This window comes from Sturnus vulgaris, chromosome 10, assembly GCF_052056855.1.
Source record: "Sturnus vulgaris isolate bStuVul1 chromosome 10, bStuVul1.hap1, whole genome shotgun sequence".
NCBI lineage: Eukaryota > Metazoa > Chordata > Aves > Passeriformes > Sturnidae > Sturnus > Sturnus vulgaris.
The window spans coordinates 5980182-5999126 of record NC_142252.1 but is presented as its reverse complement, the minus strand read 5'-3'; the positions used below and the strand labels follow the sequence as shown (position 1 = coordinate 5999126).

Here is an 18945-nt window from a genome sequence, read left to right as displayed (position 1 = left end):
CAGAGCAGTGCTGTCCTGACAGCTGAAGGACAGCTCACCTTTGTCAGGTGTGCTGCTGCACAGCCCTCTCCTCAGCCACAGGCACCATTCCCTGCTGCCTTTGGAGCAAGCCTTGGAGTCCAACTCCATCCCAGCACTGCCAGGAAGGATGTCCAAAGACTCAGCTGCAGCAGGAAAGCACAGTGGACATACAAGCAGGATCAAGAAGCACTGAAGAGCTTCACGTTCCTATCAAAGTCTGGTTCTGTGACTGCTTTGGTGACACAGCACCAAGCCCAGGCACCAGAGAAGTGGTACAAAAGGAGAGAGGAAGGAAAAGGTGCTGCCCTTTAGTAGCAGCCTGCACTTCAGTTATCTGGAAGTGGAAGCTCAGCTTCACACCTTCACACATTTGGTCTCAGCCACACCGTGCAGTGCCCCTGGTGAGTCCAGAAAGGGCAGCAAGGGTGATCATGTGAGGGATTACTCTACAAAGACATTTGTTTCTTGCCTGAAAAATACAGGAACAGTGTGTGACTTGAGAGGAACCCATAAAGGCAGATGCAGAGAAGTGCCTCTGTCAGCAGCCAGGGCAACACTGCAGTCAGAAACCAACCCTAATGTGACCTTAAACCTTTCAGTCTCACCCTTCCACGCACTTGAAACATCAAATACCAGGGTGCATGTGCCACAGGCAATTTCCACACTCACCCATTTATGTGCCTCCATAATTCCCTGGTCATTCCTATACCTTTTCTGGCTTAATGTTTATGTTGTCTTGCTCCACAGGGACTAAACATATTGATTACACACTGCTGTTCACTGTCATGTTCAAGTGCATCTAAAACATTTAGAATGTATTCTCATTATACATTTTCATTAGTGTGACAGTTCAGGGTTTGCCCTGAAGAAGTGTCTTTGTGCCATCTGCTCCTTACAGGAAAGGAACAAGCATGTGTGTGCCAGGAGCCTCCCAGCTGCCATGTGTGGTGCAGCCCCAGGCAGGCCCTGGCAAACAAACAGGAGAAACTTTAAGCCCTAAGCCCTGTAGGGATACAGCTCCCACCAGGTTTGTCATTATTTGAATTTGTTACTGATGCAGAGATAAAACTTCCCAACATTGATACCTTTTATCCAGATTCACACCCAACATGAGTCAAGCTCAAGGCTTAAAAAAAGTTATGTAAAGTACCAGTACTAAGTGCTGACTACAGAGCTGGAACAAAGCTACTGAACAAACCCCAGCCACAAACCCAGTCACAAAAGCTTGGGGACAGAGAGCCTGGACAGGCATCCTGGCAAAAGGAAGGTTGGACAGCAGATCCCTAGGGGCAAAGGACGCTTTGTACTGAGGAACAGTCACGGATTTTCCAAGCCTCAGTGACAGAAACCTTCAAACAGGCAGCCTTCCATATCTCAGCAGCCCAGCACAATTCAGAGGTTAGCAGCTCCCAAAGACCAAAGAACTTCTTTTCCATTCATCAAGCCAGACGAGATGTTTTTATAGATTTGCTTAAGACCAGAAACAACCATTATTAACCTTTGGAATAACCCCTCGCACACACAAGCAGATTATTTTTCCTTTGGAAGGAGTTGTTAAAATACCTAATGGTCAGTAATATTAAAAACACCTATCTTTTTAAATAACTGAAGGATTTGCTGGTAGGAAGAGTGAGAGATCCCAAAGGGAGGCAGTGGCATCCCAGGGGATAAAGAGGCAGCCTACCGTTGTAATATAGCGGGAATGGAACTCCGGAGCGTCCTTCAGGAACGTGAGGCCAGGATGTGTTTCCACCACATCCTGCAAGGTAAGAGAAAATGAAATGGAATCGATTTGCTTCTCCTTTTAATGCTTAGAAGTTACTGGGTTTACAAACCAATACTTTTGCTTACTCTTGAAACTATTTGCAGCATTAACAATAAAACTGAAATCGTTTAATCTATCAAGTGAACCTTCTATGACAGTAATAGAATGCATTTGCTGGGCAATACGCACCTGGTGGGCCAGTTTGATTTACTTAAGGACAGAAAAACAAAGGAAGAGAGTTAGTGAGTAGATGAAAACTCATTTTCATTGAACGAGACAAAAATTAATTAGTTGACCATGCAACTATCTCCTCTCCAAGATTTTTATTTTCCTCCATTCATTGAAGATATTAACACTTGTTAGAACTAGGTATCAGAAATAAACATTTCTTGAGAAAGTCTCCTATGTCCAATGAAAACTCAGTGAGCCTCAGAATGCTTACAGATACAATTAGTGCTTTTCCAAAATTCACTTGGACTATCTGTGGGGATGCCTCTTTCTCAAGACCAGCTTTTTGTAAGTCAAACACTGGCTCACAATGCCAAATCTGCATGATCAAATCCATGGAGAGACTGCTCAGATCCTGAATGAATCAGTTCAGATCCTGTATGAATCAATGCCTGTGTGATTTCTCCATGTCTGACTCCTCTCTCCTTTAAAGGTGTTCCAAGTTCTGCTGTGCCTGTTCCACGCCATGGTGCCCTCAGGGGTGTGATATGCCCAATTTTTGGGCAGTCTAACAGGATGTCTCAGATGGTGGTGTAAAGCAGGGTAATTTTGCTGATCTCTGGCTGACAGACAGGACTGTGCACGCCTTGGATTGCACCAGGAGCTAAAGAGCAGAGCTGCAATCCATCAGGAAAGGCAGCGTGCCCAGTGGAGAAGAGATGAAGAGCAACAGGAGAAAATTTACCCATCACAGCCCCAGTTCTATTTGAGAGACAGAAACAGCCAGCACAGACACAAAATCTTGCCACAAAGCAGCATCTCCACAGAGGTTTTACCCAGAGGGCAACACAATGTGAGAAATCTAGAGATGTGTGGAAAAGGTCAGAAAAAGTACAACAGCTGATCAGAGGAACAGATGGATGTGACTTATAGACACTATAGAGAAGCCCTAAAGCTTTCCAGAGCATGCCTAAATGGCCACAAATAATTAAAACAACTATACTTTGTTAAAAATTAATGAAAGGGAAAGAGACATGAAATGAGGATGTGCAGATTTAGCCTGAATATTAGGAAAAAAATCACCAGTGAGATTTATGCACTAGCAGGTTTAGAGACATATACAGAACAATTGGAATTGCAGAAATTTTGCCAAGATTTCCATCTGATACTGTATCTGGTAGTCTGGCTAGAGAAATTCAATTGTAACTGTCGTGTCAAGCAACTTTTACAACTTTTCCAATAAGCTTTTATGTTGTGCTTGTCTATCAACAGCAACAAGCATTTTTCCCAATATCCACATAGAGAAATGGGGCAAATTCCAGCCTAGTTACCAGGCTGGAATCCTGACAAGAGACCAGTCCTCAGTGCCTTTAGCAAGATTTACATCTGGTTGGCACTTAAGCACTTAAAAAGTTTGTTTCTATTTCAATCCAAAATGAACCCCACCCAGGTAGGGTGTTCAAACCAAAGGTCTGCTTGTCCTTGGTAAACATTTAATGCCATGGAAATAAAGAAGGTGCCAAGTGAACGCAGCTCTGTGCCCACATCCCTGCGGAGATGTGGCAGTACCTGGAGCAGAGGGATGAAGTCCTCCTGTTGTAGGCAGTCACAGCCAGGCTTTGCCAGAAGGGAAGTGAACCTGGAGGCATCGTCGTGGCAGTTCCGCAGGATCCTGCAGGAGAGGGGAGGAGTTACTCCCAGCCTGCCGAGAGCCTCACAAAAGCCAGCACGGTACAGTCCCTGTGCTGGGAATCACACAAATGCTGACCTCGGACTGCCAGCACTTCCTTCAAGGTCTTTCAGCTGCACCAGGACACCCAGTGGGGATTTTTTTGCAGGTTAACACTGCTGTGGTAAAGCAGGTTTCTTACTAAGCACCTGTGGAATCAAAGTAACCTGACGCTTACCAATGCTGCAGGCTCACTCCAAGTGAAGAGCAATGGGATGCCACAGGATGTGCACTCCAATGTAACCCTTCACTATACTGCAATATTTGGGGGAACTGCCAAACTACAGGGACTGAATATTCACCCAGAAAAATCACTTCTCAGAAGGAAAAAGGCCATCCCCTGTTAATTACGGCCCATCTGGAGCTGTGCACCAAAGCCATAGAGAACAGCCTAATGAAGGCATTAGTAGGACTGAGTATTTGGAGAAGTGTGTAAACCCAGTCCCTTTGGTTGACACTGTGCCTCTGGCACACCAGTTCTTGTCTGTCTTCTTCTCACACAAAATACTGCGCTGGCCAAAGGAATCTCAGTTGTAATTCACTCTAGAGAAACTCATGAAGAGAGGAACTCCATGCCATTTACCAAACACTGGTAACAGAACACAGCATTTGGACACATCAAACACTACATTGTTCACATTGTATTAGGGAAACTCAGAAAACTACATTGTTTTCTTATTTAACTGTGAAAATACAGATGCACTGTAATTATTTACTGTGAGTGATTATTCACCACTTTCCTCTCCTGAAAGCATATGAAAGTAGTACTGAACAGGTTGTAATTCTCCAGCCAATTGTTTCCTGCTAATTCTGGCCTCATGACTCTGGGAAAGGCAAACTTTACAAAAAAAGGGTTCTTTTAAATAAGCAAAAAAACATTTAGCAATCCTGTTGGCTGCACATTCTATCATGGTAACAGTCAATTAACAGCTATATTCTAAATCAGCTGCAGAAAGAGGTGCTAATGTTTTAGCTTAAAAAAATCTGGCACATAAAGATGAATCCCCAAGCCCTGTTTTAGCCACAAACAAAAAGATTTGCCATTCAGAAGTGTTTTATATCGAGCAATTCCTATAGACCTGACAAGCAGTGAGCATGTGACATTTCGAGAAGTCAGTCATCTACTAAGAAAATTGAAAATAGGCTTCAGCAACTACAGATACCTGGTTAAAAGTTACACCTGTGTTCACATAGCTACAGTTGAACTTTACCAGAAATATTGCATTTCTTCTGTTTTTCAGCTTTCCAGCAAAGACTTTGTAACAGTCAGAGGGGAAGAGGAAGGGATAAAAATAATATCTTTCTAAAAGAGCAATTAAGTGAGAAAAGCATACAAAAGCTTGGCTTGGAAATGGGGTAGTTAAAAAGAATCAGAAGAGGGACATGACCACAGCCTGCAAATATCTGAAGGATGCGAAAATCAGAGAAGTGAAAATGTGGCATCATACATTAGGGATTAATTAGAAGTAATTGGAGGAACCTAAGGAAGGAAAATATATTGTCTGTGTCAAGACAAACTAAGAGATCACAGTCAACCCTAACATTTTTGTAATTTTGCCAGGGTAACTAGAAGCTGCTTTGCAACATCATCACAGGAAATACTTCAGGAATTCAGGGTTAAAGGCTGCGTCAAGAATCTGAAGAGCAACCATTAAATAAAAAATTAGAACTCTCTCTGGAGAGGAGATGGAGATGCTGTTCAGGTGTTTCACAAAGTAGACTAAAACCTGAATTGCCCTGGAGGGAAAGAGATTAGGCAAGAAAAGAAGTCTGCTCCATGTCAGAGCTGACTCTAAGCACAATGCAGAGCTCTCCATTTCCACAGGGTGGACTGTCAAACCCCACAGGTGAATTCAACAGCTTGCTTGGAGAAGGTAGTAACTATTAAAGCTCCCAGAGTACCCAGATGATGCTTATTTCCACATTCCTCTTCCTGTCCTGTAACACTATCACACACCTCCTCTCCCAATTCCCAAATGGCACTTGCTTAGTGCACCAGTGTAGAGCAATAAAGCTGGGCACAAATATACCCCAAAGCCACAGACAACTATCAGCTATCTCAGAATAGCTGACATTTCTGGGGAGCTTATAAATATATTTTATACATCAACTAACTCAAAGCATCTTACTGTCTGTACAATTACTTCCAAGTTGGTGGATGTCACATGGAAACAAGTGTTCAGAGAGTTTAGGGGGAAAAAAAACTTAAGCTGATGGAGTTTTTTAAGCATTTAAAGAAGAGAAAAACGACTTGAAAAATCTGGTGGAAAAGAAGGGGGGGAAAAATAAAAAGACTTGTACAGCAGGCTGATCTCTTCTTCCAGAAAGAGTTTTGCATTTGCTATACTCACTTTCTCCACATGGACACAAAGGAGTGCACAGAAACACGTCCTGTCCTCTCTCCCCCCGACGCACTGAACAGAGGTGCTTTCCAGTAGAGTGGGCAGCCACAGATCTGTAAGGAAAAACCAGGGCAAGGAGGAATACAAAAGCAGTCTCAAGAGGAAGCTGCTTGTTTACACACCAGGTTCACCACTGAGACTTTACATAAGAGAAATAAAGTGGTAATGGCTTTCTGAATCACCTGTGTGCCATTTACTGCATGCCAAGGTTGAGAATTCACACATAACTTTCTACTTTGTCATGTGCCTTTTCAAGTGGCTGAGAAACATGTCCTCTCAGGCTAGGAAAAGGATCTGGACTACTCAAGCTCTTAAGCTTTGTCTGAACTGTTTAGCACAATCCCCTAGGAAGTGGAGTGGAGAGACAGGCACCTCCTTCCAGGAGGACACTCATACCAGCTCTGTCCCCACTCACCCTAAAAGAGGAGGGCCCATTCTCGTGTGGGATGACCTCTCACAAGCAGCAAGGGAACCTCAAGTCTAATTACAGACAATTAATGAGCAAATGCCTAAAGGTGAAGTAAATCCCATCCTGCAATTTTCAGTGCAGTGCCTTCCACCCAGCACAGTCCCTTATTTCCAATACTGCAAGATCTCAGCAAGACATCTGCAAAAAGCCAAAACCAGGGCAGCTGATACTACCTGAAGCCACAGAGGAAGGCAAGTTTGTGTCTCTGAGTTTCTCAGTGTTCTGGGCAGAAATATGAAGGAATAGAGAAACAAAAATGCAATTTGTTTTTGCTAAGAAATCTTAAGAGAACTGCTTCATAAATCAAAGCAAGAACAAACGCACACATCTGATGTGACAATCAGCAAACTGCACTCATTTTTGTTTACTATGATCTAAATCTAAACAAAAAACTTCAGATCAAAAGGAAAATGGTTCTTTTTTCCCCCTACAACAGCTGTGAGATAGACTGAAACTTAAACGAAGTCTCTCTCCCAAAATTAAAAGCCTAAAGAATAGAATCACAGAATCATTAAGGTTGCAAAAGACCTCCAAGACCATGAGTGGTTACCTTAGCAATTTTCCCCATTTCACAGATGTTTGCTTTCTCATCTTCAAACTCTGCAAAGGCCTCTTCAATCCTGGCAATGATTTCTTCATGATTAGTGCAGACATTCGGGAGTCCTTTAGGGAAGTAGAAACGTGGAATGTTTATGGGCACAGGGGTACTGCTGGTGGCTTTATTCACAGGCAGAGGAGAGCAAGTGCTAACCACAGGCTGCAGGGGGGCTGGGGATGAAGTTCCTGCCTTCTTCTCTTGTTTACTTTGAACCTGAAAATACAATGAATAACAAAGACATTTTAACATCATGGTCACAGAGCAGGAAAAAATAGTTTGTGCTTCCAGTGATTAGGAGAAAATTAAAGCCCACCAACAATTAAATTATGGCACAGGGATAAAAATGCAACTCAAATAGGCAATTAAAAAATACTGCATTATGAACCAGTACAAATTTAGGATGTGTCACACCTGCTTTTATGCCATTTCTGGACATTTAACATATGTAGCTGTGGATCATGATTTCCTATTGAGTCACATGAGAACACACTCTGCAATTCAGTGATACCACAGACAAAGACAATGCTATATCTTCTCATGCTGGTCTTGGTCTTGCCATTCTGCCCTATGAACAACAAAGTATCTGCTCTTTAGTATTTCCCCTCTGCACCAGAGCACCCACCCACACAAATGGCTTGCCCAAAGTATGAGCAAGCTTACATTCAAACAAGGACATTTTCTATCCCTTGGGAACATAATTAGTTTTGCCAAAGCACCGCTTCAGAGATAAATTAAGAAAATATTTTCAAGACTTCCTTCTCAATTTCAGCAAGCCTTTTATTCTGTGCCCAACTTAAACAATCCCAGACCTGATTTTGTCAAAGGTACTGAGCACTGGTAAATCAATTTTTGCATCAGGAATTAGGAGCAGCCAGCAGAGTGTCATTAGGCACTCACATGATGCCTTTTCCTCACTCCTGTGCTGCTGTAAGAACATATGGCTGATATGGTGATCCCCACTGGGTCCCCTCTCCAATGGTTCTACCTCTACATCACAGGCAGCATTTGCATTTAAGTACACAGTGACACCCTAAACCAGGGAATTTTTCAGACATGGGAGGGAACATTTCTTAAACTTTGACAAGTAACTGCAGTATGAGCTGCAAAATCAGCTGCTGGAATGTGGAGGGATGAGGAATTCCCTGCTCCCCAAGGGAGACACTCCTTCTTGGGAAAAGGCAACAGGCTTTTCCACTGCACAATGGTTCCAATGTAAGAGCCTTATTAATGGAACAACATATGTGATAAGGCTCAGAAGGCAACAGTCAAGTAAATACAGCTGTGACTTTCAGTTTGTTTATTCTAACTGTTTCAAAACAAAATGGTTTCAGGATAAAGCAGCCAAGTCTGAGTCCACTAAATGCTGAAGAATGTATATGATGAACTGACTTTGCCTTATTATTTTCTATAAACTTGGAGCTTTTTTCTTAACACATATTGAATCTCCCAACTAGCCACAGATTTGCTTTCAGAAAGGCAAAGAAGTGAGAATTGTAAAAGCTTCTTCAAGTACTACTTTTATCTGCAGTTTATAATACTTTCTAACTTATTCATCAGAAACATATGAAAGAATAGAGAGGAGGATTTTCCTCCTCTTCACTCCTTTGCTTTATGGATCTTTCTTTAAATGGGACGACTTCTTTCTTCTCCCAAATGCTGTCCCATTTCAGGAGCAGGAACTCTGGCACATACACGCCACCAGCCAGAACACACTTTTGTCCTTAGATGCTCTGTACAGAACACATTAACCTGGAGCTTGGGGTTCTTCAGGTTGTCTTCTCCTCTGTTTTGCTACACATGAAAAGCTGGAGATCATTTTCAGCCTTCAATATTTCTATCAATACCAGTATTCAGAGTTTGAACAGCTCTTAACCTTTGGAGAGCCAGCCTGATCACCAACATCTGTTCTCCCTCGTGCCCTCCTCAGACATTGCACATCTTTGTGCCTGCTCCTGAGTGATGCTGGAGCTCAGAGGGTGCCAGCTCTGAGGCTCAGGGAGTTCCTGGGGCTCACAAGGGCTGGAGGACAGTGAGCATCAGCCCTGGTCACTCTGTCCTGCAGTTGGACAATGTAGTGATCTGAGGTGGTGGCAGAGGTTAAGCTGGGGAGAGCTGGACACTCACTTTGGGAGCACAGTTCACTGGGTTAAATAAAAGAACCCTTCTTCCAGCTTCCTCCTGCCCTCTCCTCAGTGGAGCCCCAAAAGCAAAGCCCAGACCAAGTGAATGTGTGTGGGGAGGGAGAAGCTGGCCCCAGCTCAGGGATCATACAAATCCCCACTTCTGCTTTTACCCTCTGCTCTCACCCTGCCCAGCCAGGGGCTTCTCCAGCCAGGACCCAGCTCTGCTCAGGAGTTTTCCCTTTCTGGATCCCGGCAGAGGGGAAGTCCCTGCCGGTCTCTCACAGCACCATATTCATACAAACAATGCAAAGCTGGAACAGACATCGAGGTGCCAACTGCAGCCACTTGACTTCTATAATAGGACTTCACATCAGTTTGCTCGAAGGCCACTTCTCACAAACAGGTTTATTGCTCCCTAATCTCTTCAGGATAGCAGGCACTCCTGGCTGCCAGCACTGGGAGGAACGAAGAGAAATGACTCAAATTTAACAAAAAGTTCCACAAACCAAGATGTTCTTTCAAAGGACACCGACTCTTCACTGTAACAATACATCCCCTTCCCTTACAGTACAAGTACATCCACCACACAAGCCAGGTCACACACCTATAGCAGAAATACAAGGAATTCTGCTGGCCTCTGAAGGAGGGAGCCAGTTCAGACACAGGTCCCAGCTGACCTTCCCAGTAAGTCTGACTCACTCACTCCTGCTCAGTCCAAGCCAAACCAGGAGCAGGCATTGCTCAGGGATAGCTGCTTTTCACGTTCTGCCTCAGGAACAGAAATACAATTTTTGAACTTTGTCTTCTTCCTTCTCACATAAGAAATGAGCTGTTCATCACACAAAGAGAAAAAACCAAGCAGCAACTAGTCCTTGAGGATTTTGTTCCCTAAAACAACCCTATAAATTAATACTCTGGGATGAGTATAACCAGATGCAAACCACTATGGGGACAAGAAGAAGTTAATTACAACTTTTTGTGAAAAAAATTTAAGAAAGTGGTATGACGGGAAATTCTGTGGAAATTTCTTGGAAATAAACAGTTTCTTGTTGCAAAAAGTTAGCCTTAAATGCTGTTTGCCTAGCAGAACACACTTCACCAACAGGGATGTGCATTTTCAGAGAGGACAACTAAGAAAGTAAATAACAAATACTCTAATAAATCTTTTAGCTTTGTTACAATAATTAACAGATAAACCTTTTTTTTTTCTTTTTTGCTCAAGAGAAAGGTGAGATTAAAGGCCATTATTAATACCACTCTGTAGCATTCTGTAATTTACCCTAACTAAAAATCTGTCCATCCACTATATCACCTTTTGGCAGCCACACAGTTTATTTATGGGCAGACAAAAATAGTGACATTTGTGTTATAAATAAACCAGACAGGACTAGAGCCTCATTGTAGCCACACAAACAAAGCACAGACTAAAGCTCTGCCATCCCAGCCTGTCTCCCAGGGATCTGCCAGTCCCAGCAGAAAACTCCATGGAAGAAAGCAGTATCACATCAAATGCTCAAATTCTTCCTACTCCTTCCTCCCAGTCCCAGGCTCCAACAGGGTCCTAGATAATATATTTACCAGTTTCTTGCTTTATTTCCAAATGGGATATTGTAATCTTCTCTTCTAGGGTACAGTGACTCAGCCTGGGTTCTCGCAGTCCACAATGCTGACTTAATGTCTCCTTTCATTTTTCATAGTTCCTGCCTCCCTGAAGTCTGATGGTACCTGGACATAAGCCATTCTCAAAGCTCAACAGTTCTCCAGCACTGGTTTGTGTCTCTCAGCCGAGACTTTCTCTTCCTTTCCCTCCCTGAAGCCCTTTCCCATCAATGAACCTTCCTGCTGCCTCTTTCTTACCCATTTCTAAGGACAACAAGAACAAAGGCTCATCTGCACATGGATCCAAACATCACAGAGCTATGAGAAAATGCATTTCTGGAGAGAATATTTTCTTCTAGGAAACAAACTCACCAGCAGAAACAAAGTCCAATCACAGCAAAACAAAAATGAAAACAAACTCTTCCTAAGCAACTCAGAAAAGGATTTAGGTGGGAGTAGACACAGTGCTAATTGTAAGGTTTGGATCAAGTTCCTCATGGCCTTTTCCAGTTGAGATTTGCAAACAGAGGCGTCACACGCCTCCACTGACAAATGTGCCTACAGATGTTGGACATGGCCCTCAGCACCAGCTCAGGCTGGGAACCCACAGCTGAGCAACAGCCCTGCAGAAAAGGGCTGGGGCAAGGGACAGAGTGCACGGGCTGAGCATGAGCCTGCAAATCACAAATAAGGCAAATGATGTCCTGCTCTGCCTTAGGAGTAAGGCCAGGAAAACACAGGAAGTTATCTCTATCTGACACTAGCGAGGCTGCATCTGGGTTCCTGGGACCAGTTTTGGGCCTTCACTTCAAAAAAGAGAAGGGAAAAGATCAGTCAGAGATGTAAAGGAGGGAAGTCAGAAAGCTGGGATCAGGATCAGGCAGCAGGAGACACTTAGGCCTGGCCCTGGCTAGCTAGGGGAAGGGGAAGCCAAGGGATGGGCTAAACAGCCTGCAGCTCATGGAATTGCAGTTACAGTGACAATGGAACCAAACTGTAGCTTGGGAGGGTTAGGCTGGAGGGAAGTACAGCCTGTGAGAGGTGGCCAAGAGGGACTGGGCAAATCCCTATCCTTGGGAAAAGCCAGTGCTGATGTGACCCAGTGTTAGAAATAGTATTCCTACAGCTGAGATTCTGGATTAGAGACCTCCCTTCCTCCCAACACTGCTATGGGAGCTCTCTGATCCTTCCATAAATAGTCCCACAGAGGATAAGCACAAGAACTGAAATTTCCAGCTCTTGAGATAGAAGTTTACCAACACCCTTCTCCCCTGCCTTCCTGGCCAACATCATGTGCTCCACGAAGCACCTCTCATTCACCTCTCTGCTCCCTATCACCACCTATCACCTTTTCACCTGCCAGCACTTTTGGTTTCTTACTGGGCCCAGTTACTTCTACTCTCAGCTCATCCCAAGCCCCAGGTACAGCCCCACAAGCACAACATTTAACTACACCTCACTGCTGCCACGTGGGAGAACTCCCATCCCTGCCCTCCACCTCCAGAGGTCCATTGACACTCTGGGAACAGATTTAACCCACTTGGAAAGGCAGCAAACAGACTTGGCTTCGTTGCTGGATGATATTCTACTGGGTTATGAATTAAGCCAGCTCACAGAAAGACGTGTGGGTCCCAGGGCAAGAGAAAAGTGACACACGGTGAGGATGTAGCAAGGAAAGAAGAAAAATATAATTTTTTTTTGAATACTGCAAGTGCCCACTGCAGTATTTCACTTGCCTTGAACCCGCAGCCCCAGAGCAGTCATTCCCAAGGCAATCAGCAGCAAAAGTGTTCCTGCTTCACACCAGGCTCATGGACCAAAGCCTCGTCCATTTTTCCAGCTGTTCTACCCGGAGGTCTTATCCCTCCCTACCCCGGTTATATCCTCAGTGATCAGGCTGACTCTGGAGAGCGAATTTAGCTGTGCTGTGGTTCCTGACAGTCTCTCCAAACTGCTCGGCCCCGCCCAAGCCATTACTGCACATTATTACCTCATCCAATTCTCCCCCAGGGAGTGAAAAACACACGTTCCAGAGATTAACCTCTGAGATGTACTTTAACATGTCACCGGAACGCATGAAAAAATGTGCCACAGTATGTTTTGGAGCAATTTTAATGCTGTTTCTTAGGAAACAGCTGCACTGCTCCTAATTTCAACTTTTTAACTTCCTCACTGGGTCACCCATTATTTGAATATAGATGAAGTTCAAGATGGGCCGATTTCAGCAAATTGTGAGCCCTCCAAATCTGGAGTGACTGCATGTCCATTTGGTGTTCTAGCACATCCAATCTTGTCATTTGTTCCAGAAAGCAAGTACAGCAGCTGGGATTTACCAAAAACATAGAGCTGTGATACAATTTCCATTTCTTTGGCTGCACCTCTGTGATCTTCAGGATCTTTTCCAGACTAAATGATTCTATTATCTACTTCAGCCTCAGCCCAGAGAGGGTAGGAAACAGCACAAAGAAGCACCTTGGGATGGTAAAAATCATAAAAAGCAAAACCAGGTAGGCTGGTCTGCACAGATTTGTACAGTTCACAGCAGAAGGCAGAACGTTGTGGCTCTTCCAACATGCAACTACAAACATCCAGAGCAATCACACAAAAATCTCACAGAAAATACTTAAGTCTTAGAATACTTCTTCCCATTATTAAATCACTGCCTTTGCTGTTAATTTCTCCCCTTGTTTACAAAGACATTTTAACTCTGCAATCTAAGCCGGAATGTTTATTTTTAAACCTGCTGGTATCTAGCTGCAAATAACTTTCTGCAAATAGACACGCCTAGAGGGGACACAGATTGATTCTCTGATCCAATAAAAAAATACAAAAAAAAAAAAAAAGATAAAGAAATGCCAAGCACCAAACCTGGGCCTGCTGGAAGGCCTTGAGCCGCCTCTTGAATCGAGATGGAAGAACAAAGTCACAGCCCTTGGCAAGGAAAGCTAGCTCCCCTCCCAGATCTGGGTCCCTCCGCAGAGAACTCTCCTTGATCATCATCCTGGGCAGCTCTTAAGCAGATGTTGACCTTTCCAGAAGGGGCACGGGCACTCTGTAGGAGACCACGTCAAGACCAGCACGTTGCTTTCTTGGTTTTGATTTTTTACAGGCAAAAAATGACAAATGGCTTCAACATATTATGTCTTCTCTCTCTTCACAAGGACAACATCTAGCAATTTTATCTCACTCCTGAAGCCAGAGCTCCCTATTTTAACCAATATTCAAAGTGTCTTTCAGTACCACCAGGATCTTCTGCCTTCTTGTAATACTTTAATTGAGAAACATGATCTACAAGTGAATCTATTTCCCTGCTGGCTACATGACAGACAATCTGTCCTTGGCTTGTAATAGGCCAGGGGTGACATGAGAAAGGAAGCACCCACCACCACTACCAAGAGCTCTAAAATTAGATGCCCTGCAGAAGTGGCTAAATATACCATCTTCCTCAATAGTTCCTACTTTGTGTGCTCCAGTGCTAAGACCTGAGGGGCACCCCTGGGTCAGTCAGGCTCAGCTAGAGTTAAACCAGGCTCAGCCAAGGGCTCTGCCTGTGGCATGGCAGTGGTTTGAGGTCCCTGCTGCTGAGGTGATGAAGCAGAGGAGCAGCATTAGTTCCCACTCTTGACTGAAGGCTGTAATTTTCAAAAAACATCATTTTTTCCTTCTTGCTGGAAAAAGCAAATCATGTAGCTCTAATGCCAAGCAAGCACATAAGGATGATCTTGGATAATAAGCTCAGTCATTCCCAAGTAGCTCTTAAGAAAACAGTTTCCTAAAGACATCAAAATGCATCATTCTTATTATTCACTTTCCCCATAACTCTCACCAGGCAAAGGCAAAGCAATTCTCAGGGGACAATAGTCTAGTTTTTCTCTGCATAACTTGGAGCAAGCAGACTTCAAACTCTTGCTCTAACTTTGTCTAGGCTTGTTAGAAGTGTGTTCTCCCTCTTTTATCACGAGAATGGTGCTGAACAAGGGCCTAAATCCAATTCTTCCCACACAAATAGTCCTATGGAGTGCTTCCCCTACTTGACTGTAAAACGTGAGCTGCTCTGCCTGGATGCTGTTTAAGTTCAGTAACACAGAAAAACACCCAATTTCGAGCTAGTAGGGCTTGCTCTCATCAAGGTATTGCATTTGAAATCCAAAGATCTGTCTCAGTGAGCCTCACAACAGAAGCTTTTATTGGACATGTGCCTCTGATGTCTTCTCCAGGGTTCCTGTAGAAAGCCCCAGGTTAACACGAAGCCCAAATGAGTACAAAGCCCAACAGAGTGGCACAAAGAGGATGGGGATGAAAAAATAACCTCCAAAAAGAAAAAGGCAGGCAGGAACGTTTGAAGTGGAATTGCAACCAAATAAAGGATACACAGATCCATATGCAACACATTGGGAACAAAACAATTTTTTTTTTAAACATTAAGGCAATACCTTAAGAGCCCATGAGGCTGCACTGTACTGGGAGTGCTGCAGATCTCATGCAGCAGCATGTCAGGAGGTGATTTATTCTAAATCATCTGTGGCAAGTGATGAATTACTTCATGTTCTGCTTACAGCCTGCAGAGGAAATGAAGCCCAAAGAACCTCTCTGACCTCCAGCTGCATCCAGACCAGCTACAGAGACCTTTGACAGAGTATGCATTAAAGAGACACACTAATCTGCAGCCACTAGCTCCTACTTTAAAAAACCAGCACAGCTAAGTACTTGTCATGCTCAAATGATCCACAAAGGATCTCAGAAGTTTGGGAGATTTTCACTGATAACCTGAAAAAGCACAAGTAATCCAGAGGCAAGGCTCACTGTGTCTGTAATCCAATGTTTTGGAATAGCAGGTTTCTAGCATGCCACTTCCTATCCTCAAAACACACAAGGTGGGTATAAATAAAGATATTAATATACAGTACCATGAGAAATCGACAGTAAGAGAATCTTGTTTCAACAGCTTAAAAGTCAATTGGACAAAACCCACAGCAGGAAAGTCTGGTCTCAACAGCCAGACCAACTGCACAAACCCAGAAATCCCTCCTTGCTGTAGGTGACCCAGGTTAAAGGTGAGAGATGCCAGATTGCCTCTGTTAGTTGCCTTTCATTCTGAGATACTTTAGATTCACTTAATACTTGTTTTTATTTCAGTAACTGTTACCAACAGAAAAAAAACCCCATAATTATTCACTATTTGTGTTGGGAAGTAGTGAATAATTGATGTTTGAAAGAAGTGCAGATTGTGTGTATAGCTTAAATGACAGATATTATCAATATCTGATCAAAACAATTTTTAACATATGTAAGATGAAAGTTGATTTTCCAGAAAGAGTTTTACATTATATTTTAGACACATTTTGAGAATATATGGTTATTTCAGAACAAAGTTAAAGTTACTGTGACATTATAGCAGCCACTTTTCACAATTAATCACCCCATACAAGATCCTTGATAAGAATATCATTACATTTGCCAAACAAAGAACTGCAAAAAAGTATGAGGTGGCAGAATTACGAAGTTGCAAGGTCAACCCTGACTTTCCATGATTCAGAAACAGTTAATTCTACTCAGAGCCTTCTTAGGGCCCCTTGATTAAAGGACAGAACATAGACATTTTGATACAAAAAGCAAAGCACGTGGCCTTGAGATGGTCTTTCAGGGCACAGGGAGTTAAGAACCTTCTGAGAGTCCCAGGAACACCCACCCCATCATTCATTCAGGAGAGGCAGGATTAGACAGATGCTACCTACAGTCCACCCAGAGGAAATGTGGAAACAGGGAACAGCCTCTGGATACTTCACTCAAGGCTTCACACCTGAGCTATAATAGGGTTATAAAGGTGGTCTTATGAACCCCACAAACCCTCTGTTCCCAGATCCACCAGCCCTGGCCAGAAAGGTTGGATCATCCATGTGACCTCTGCCTGAGTTATTCCAATTACTAAGATGGCAGTAAACAAAAATGTTAGTTAGGCTTAACTTATATACAAGCACCATAGTCAGTATGAAGAAGGTTTCAGAACCATACAAGAGGAAGTAGAGGCATGGAGGAGAGAAAAATGGGAAGCAGAACTTCTCTTTCTGGCTCACTACAACACAAGTAATCCTTCTCAGGAGATACCCAACAGTGGAGGGACAAAAACCAAAGGGGTCTCTTTGTATCAAAGCCTGGCCCTGACCTCTGCTCCCAAAATTATTCATAAACTTTATTCAACAGCTCTTAAAGTACAGTACATGAGCAGAACATGCAGTAGAGCCCTGCACCACTCACACAGTTCTGAAAACAAAAACCACATTGCTTAGAGATTTTTCTAGGGTTCTTTCACTAGAGCATCACTCCAAGCATTAGCTGAATTTACTCTGTCAAATCAGCCAATCTGTACAGGTGGCACACCAAGGACACAGAGAGGTTATGGTCAAAAACATCCACCACTGACTTCTACAAGGACTTTGCATATGACATTTTCCTCAAAGGTAGCAGTCTTTACCTTCCAACACACCCCAACATTCAGCATTTCTGTGAGTCAGCTCAGAGCATCCCAACAGCCCCATCTCCACCTTCTTCATTGCTTACTGGTCCCAGTTTCCCCCAAATCCCTCAAACCTGCTGGTTCATCCAGAATCCTTACAGCCCTCCTCACTACAGACAAAAATACAGACGAGTACTAGGGGGCTTGCTGGCCTCTAAAAGGCAACTGCACAGTTCTTCTCACTGAACTATTTTTTTCAAAACCAACACACTAAAAAAATCAGGCTTGAGACAGGCACAGAGAACAGGAAATCCCAAAACAAATAGTTAGGAGGTTTAGAGATAAGAAACGGAAAACAGGATCTCAGAATGGGAAATGTTGGACAGTCTAAAAGTATGCAATGCTTCCTGGCCTGCCCAAAAGAAGTGTGATGCCCTTATTATGTGCTCTGCAAAACTGATGGACTTCTTGAGTATTCATTTCCTAGTTTCTAAATATTTAGATTTTGAAGATGAAGAGGTAAGTAATCCTATTGTTCTCTGTGGAGGAGCATAATTTGCTTTATGATAAAGAGGAAGTCTGTTGCTGATATAAGTTAGCACAGATTTAACATAGATAGGCCAGTTGAGCCAGAGAACAGCCCAGTCTGAAGGGTTCTCCCTCTCCTTTTTCATTGCTTAGCATTTGAGGGACATTAAATCTGTCACAACCTTCACAAATGAAAGGTGTGCTGTGTTTTCATCAGCCTCAGAGCTCTGGGGTTCCTGCATGTGTGCCCAGCTATTTGATAACAGATTTATGAGCCTTAAGAAAATACAACAAATACTTTGCATAATTGAGGCACACATGCAATACCAAGTGAGAACCCACACGCAGCTTCAATTACATCCAGAGCCATCCAGGAATATGGATGCATGCCCCAGATGCTACACCTAGCAAGGGACACATCTGTGCCACAAATAACAGCAAACCTCAGGGCAAGTGCAGGGCCAGCAGCCCAGTGCCCTGTGCCCACTGCTGAGGGCATCAGCTGCCTCTACTTCCTCTGCCTTCCCAAAACTGCTCTTCTCCCCCAGGGTCTTTGGTTCTGGGCATCTGCACAAGGCAAGGGTCGTGTGACTGCACGGAGGAGCAGAGCTCTGGTAGCTGTGGAGCAATGTCCATAGAAGGCAGGCTGGGAGCAAACCAGCACACAGCTAGGTGGGATCAGGGCAACACAACCTGCCAAGGCACCACACTCAGAAGCCACTTGGCAGCATAAATGCATCTCATTTTCAAGCATTACATAAAATCTGCCACAAAGCCAGTGTCACACTTCATCAAACGCATTTTTGTTTGAACTCACAAGTTAGAAAATTTTGTAAAATAATGTACAAGGCAAGATTACAAGGGATTACTTTAGAGATTTTTGAGCTGTTTAATTCTACTCTCTCTGAGGAAAAAGATTCTTTCCCTTGCTGGAAATATCAGAAAACCATTTTCTGTAAGCAAAGTTGACCAAAGCAACAACAGAAACTCTTGGAGGGCCTGGTCTAAAAGGATCTCAGCACTATCATGTAGGGTAACACACAACCCACACACCCTTTTTAAGAACTGCATCAAATTTTGGGCATAAGT

At 43.5% G+C, this 18945-nt stretch overlaps 1 protein-coding gene across 3 annotated transcripts in view; it reads right to left on the bottom strand.

The window, feature by feature from the left end:
* Positions 1-18945, bottom strand: part of LOC106849697 (serine/threonine-protein phosphatase 2A regulatory subunit B'' subunit alpha) — a 51174-nt gene that overhangs the window by 13721 nt on the left and 18508 nt on the right. For all 3 annotated transcript variants that reach the window (XM_014870476.2, XM_014870475.2, XM_014870471.2), the window contains 4 exons: positions 7105-7365; positions 6035-6138; positions 3524-3626; positions 1706-1780 (listed from right to left, as the gene is read on the bottom strand). In XM_014870476.2, the coding sequence (XP_014725962.1) occupies positions 1706-1780; positions 3524-3626; positions 6035-6138; positions 7105-7365 (543 nt within the window). The remainder of the gene's footprint in view (positions 1-1705; positions 1781-3523; positions 3627-6034; positions 6139-7104; positions 7366-18945) is intronic.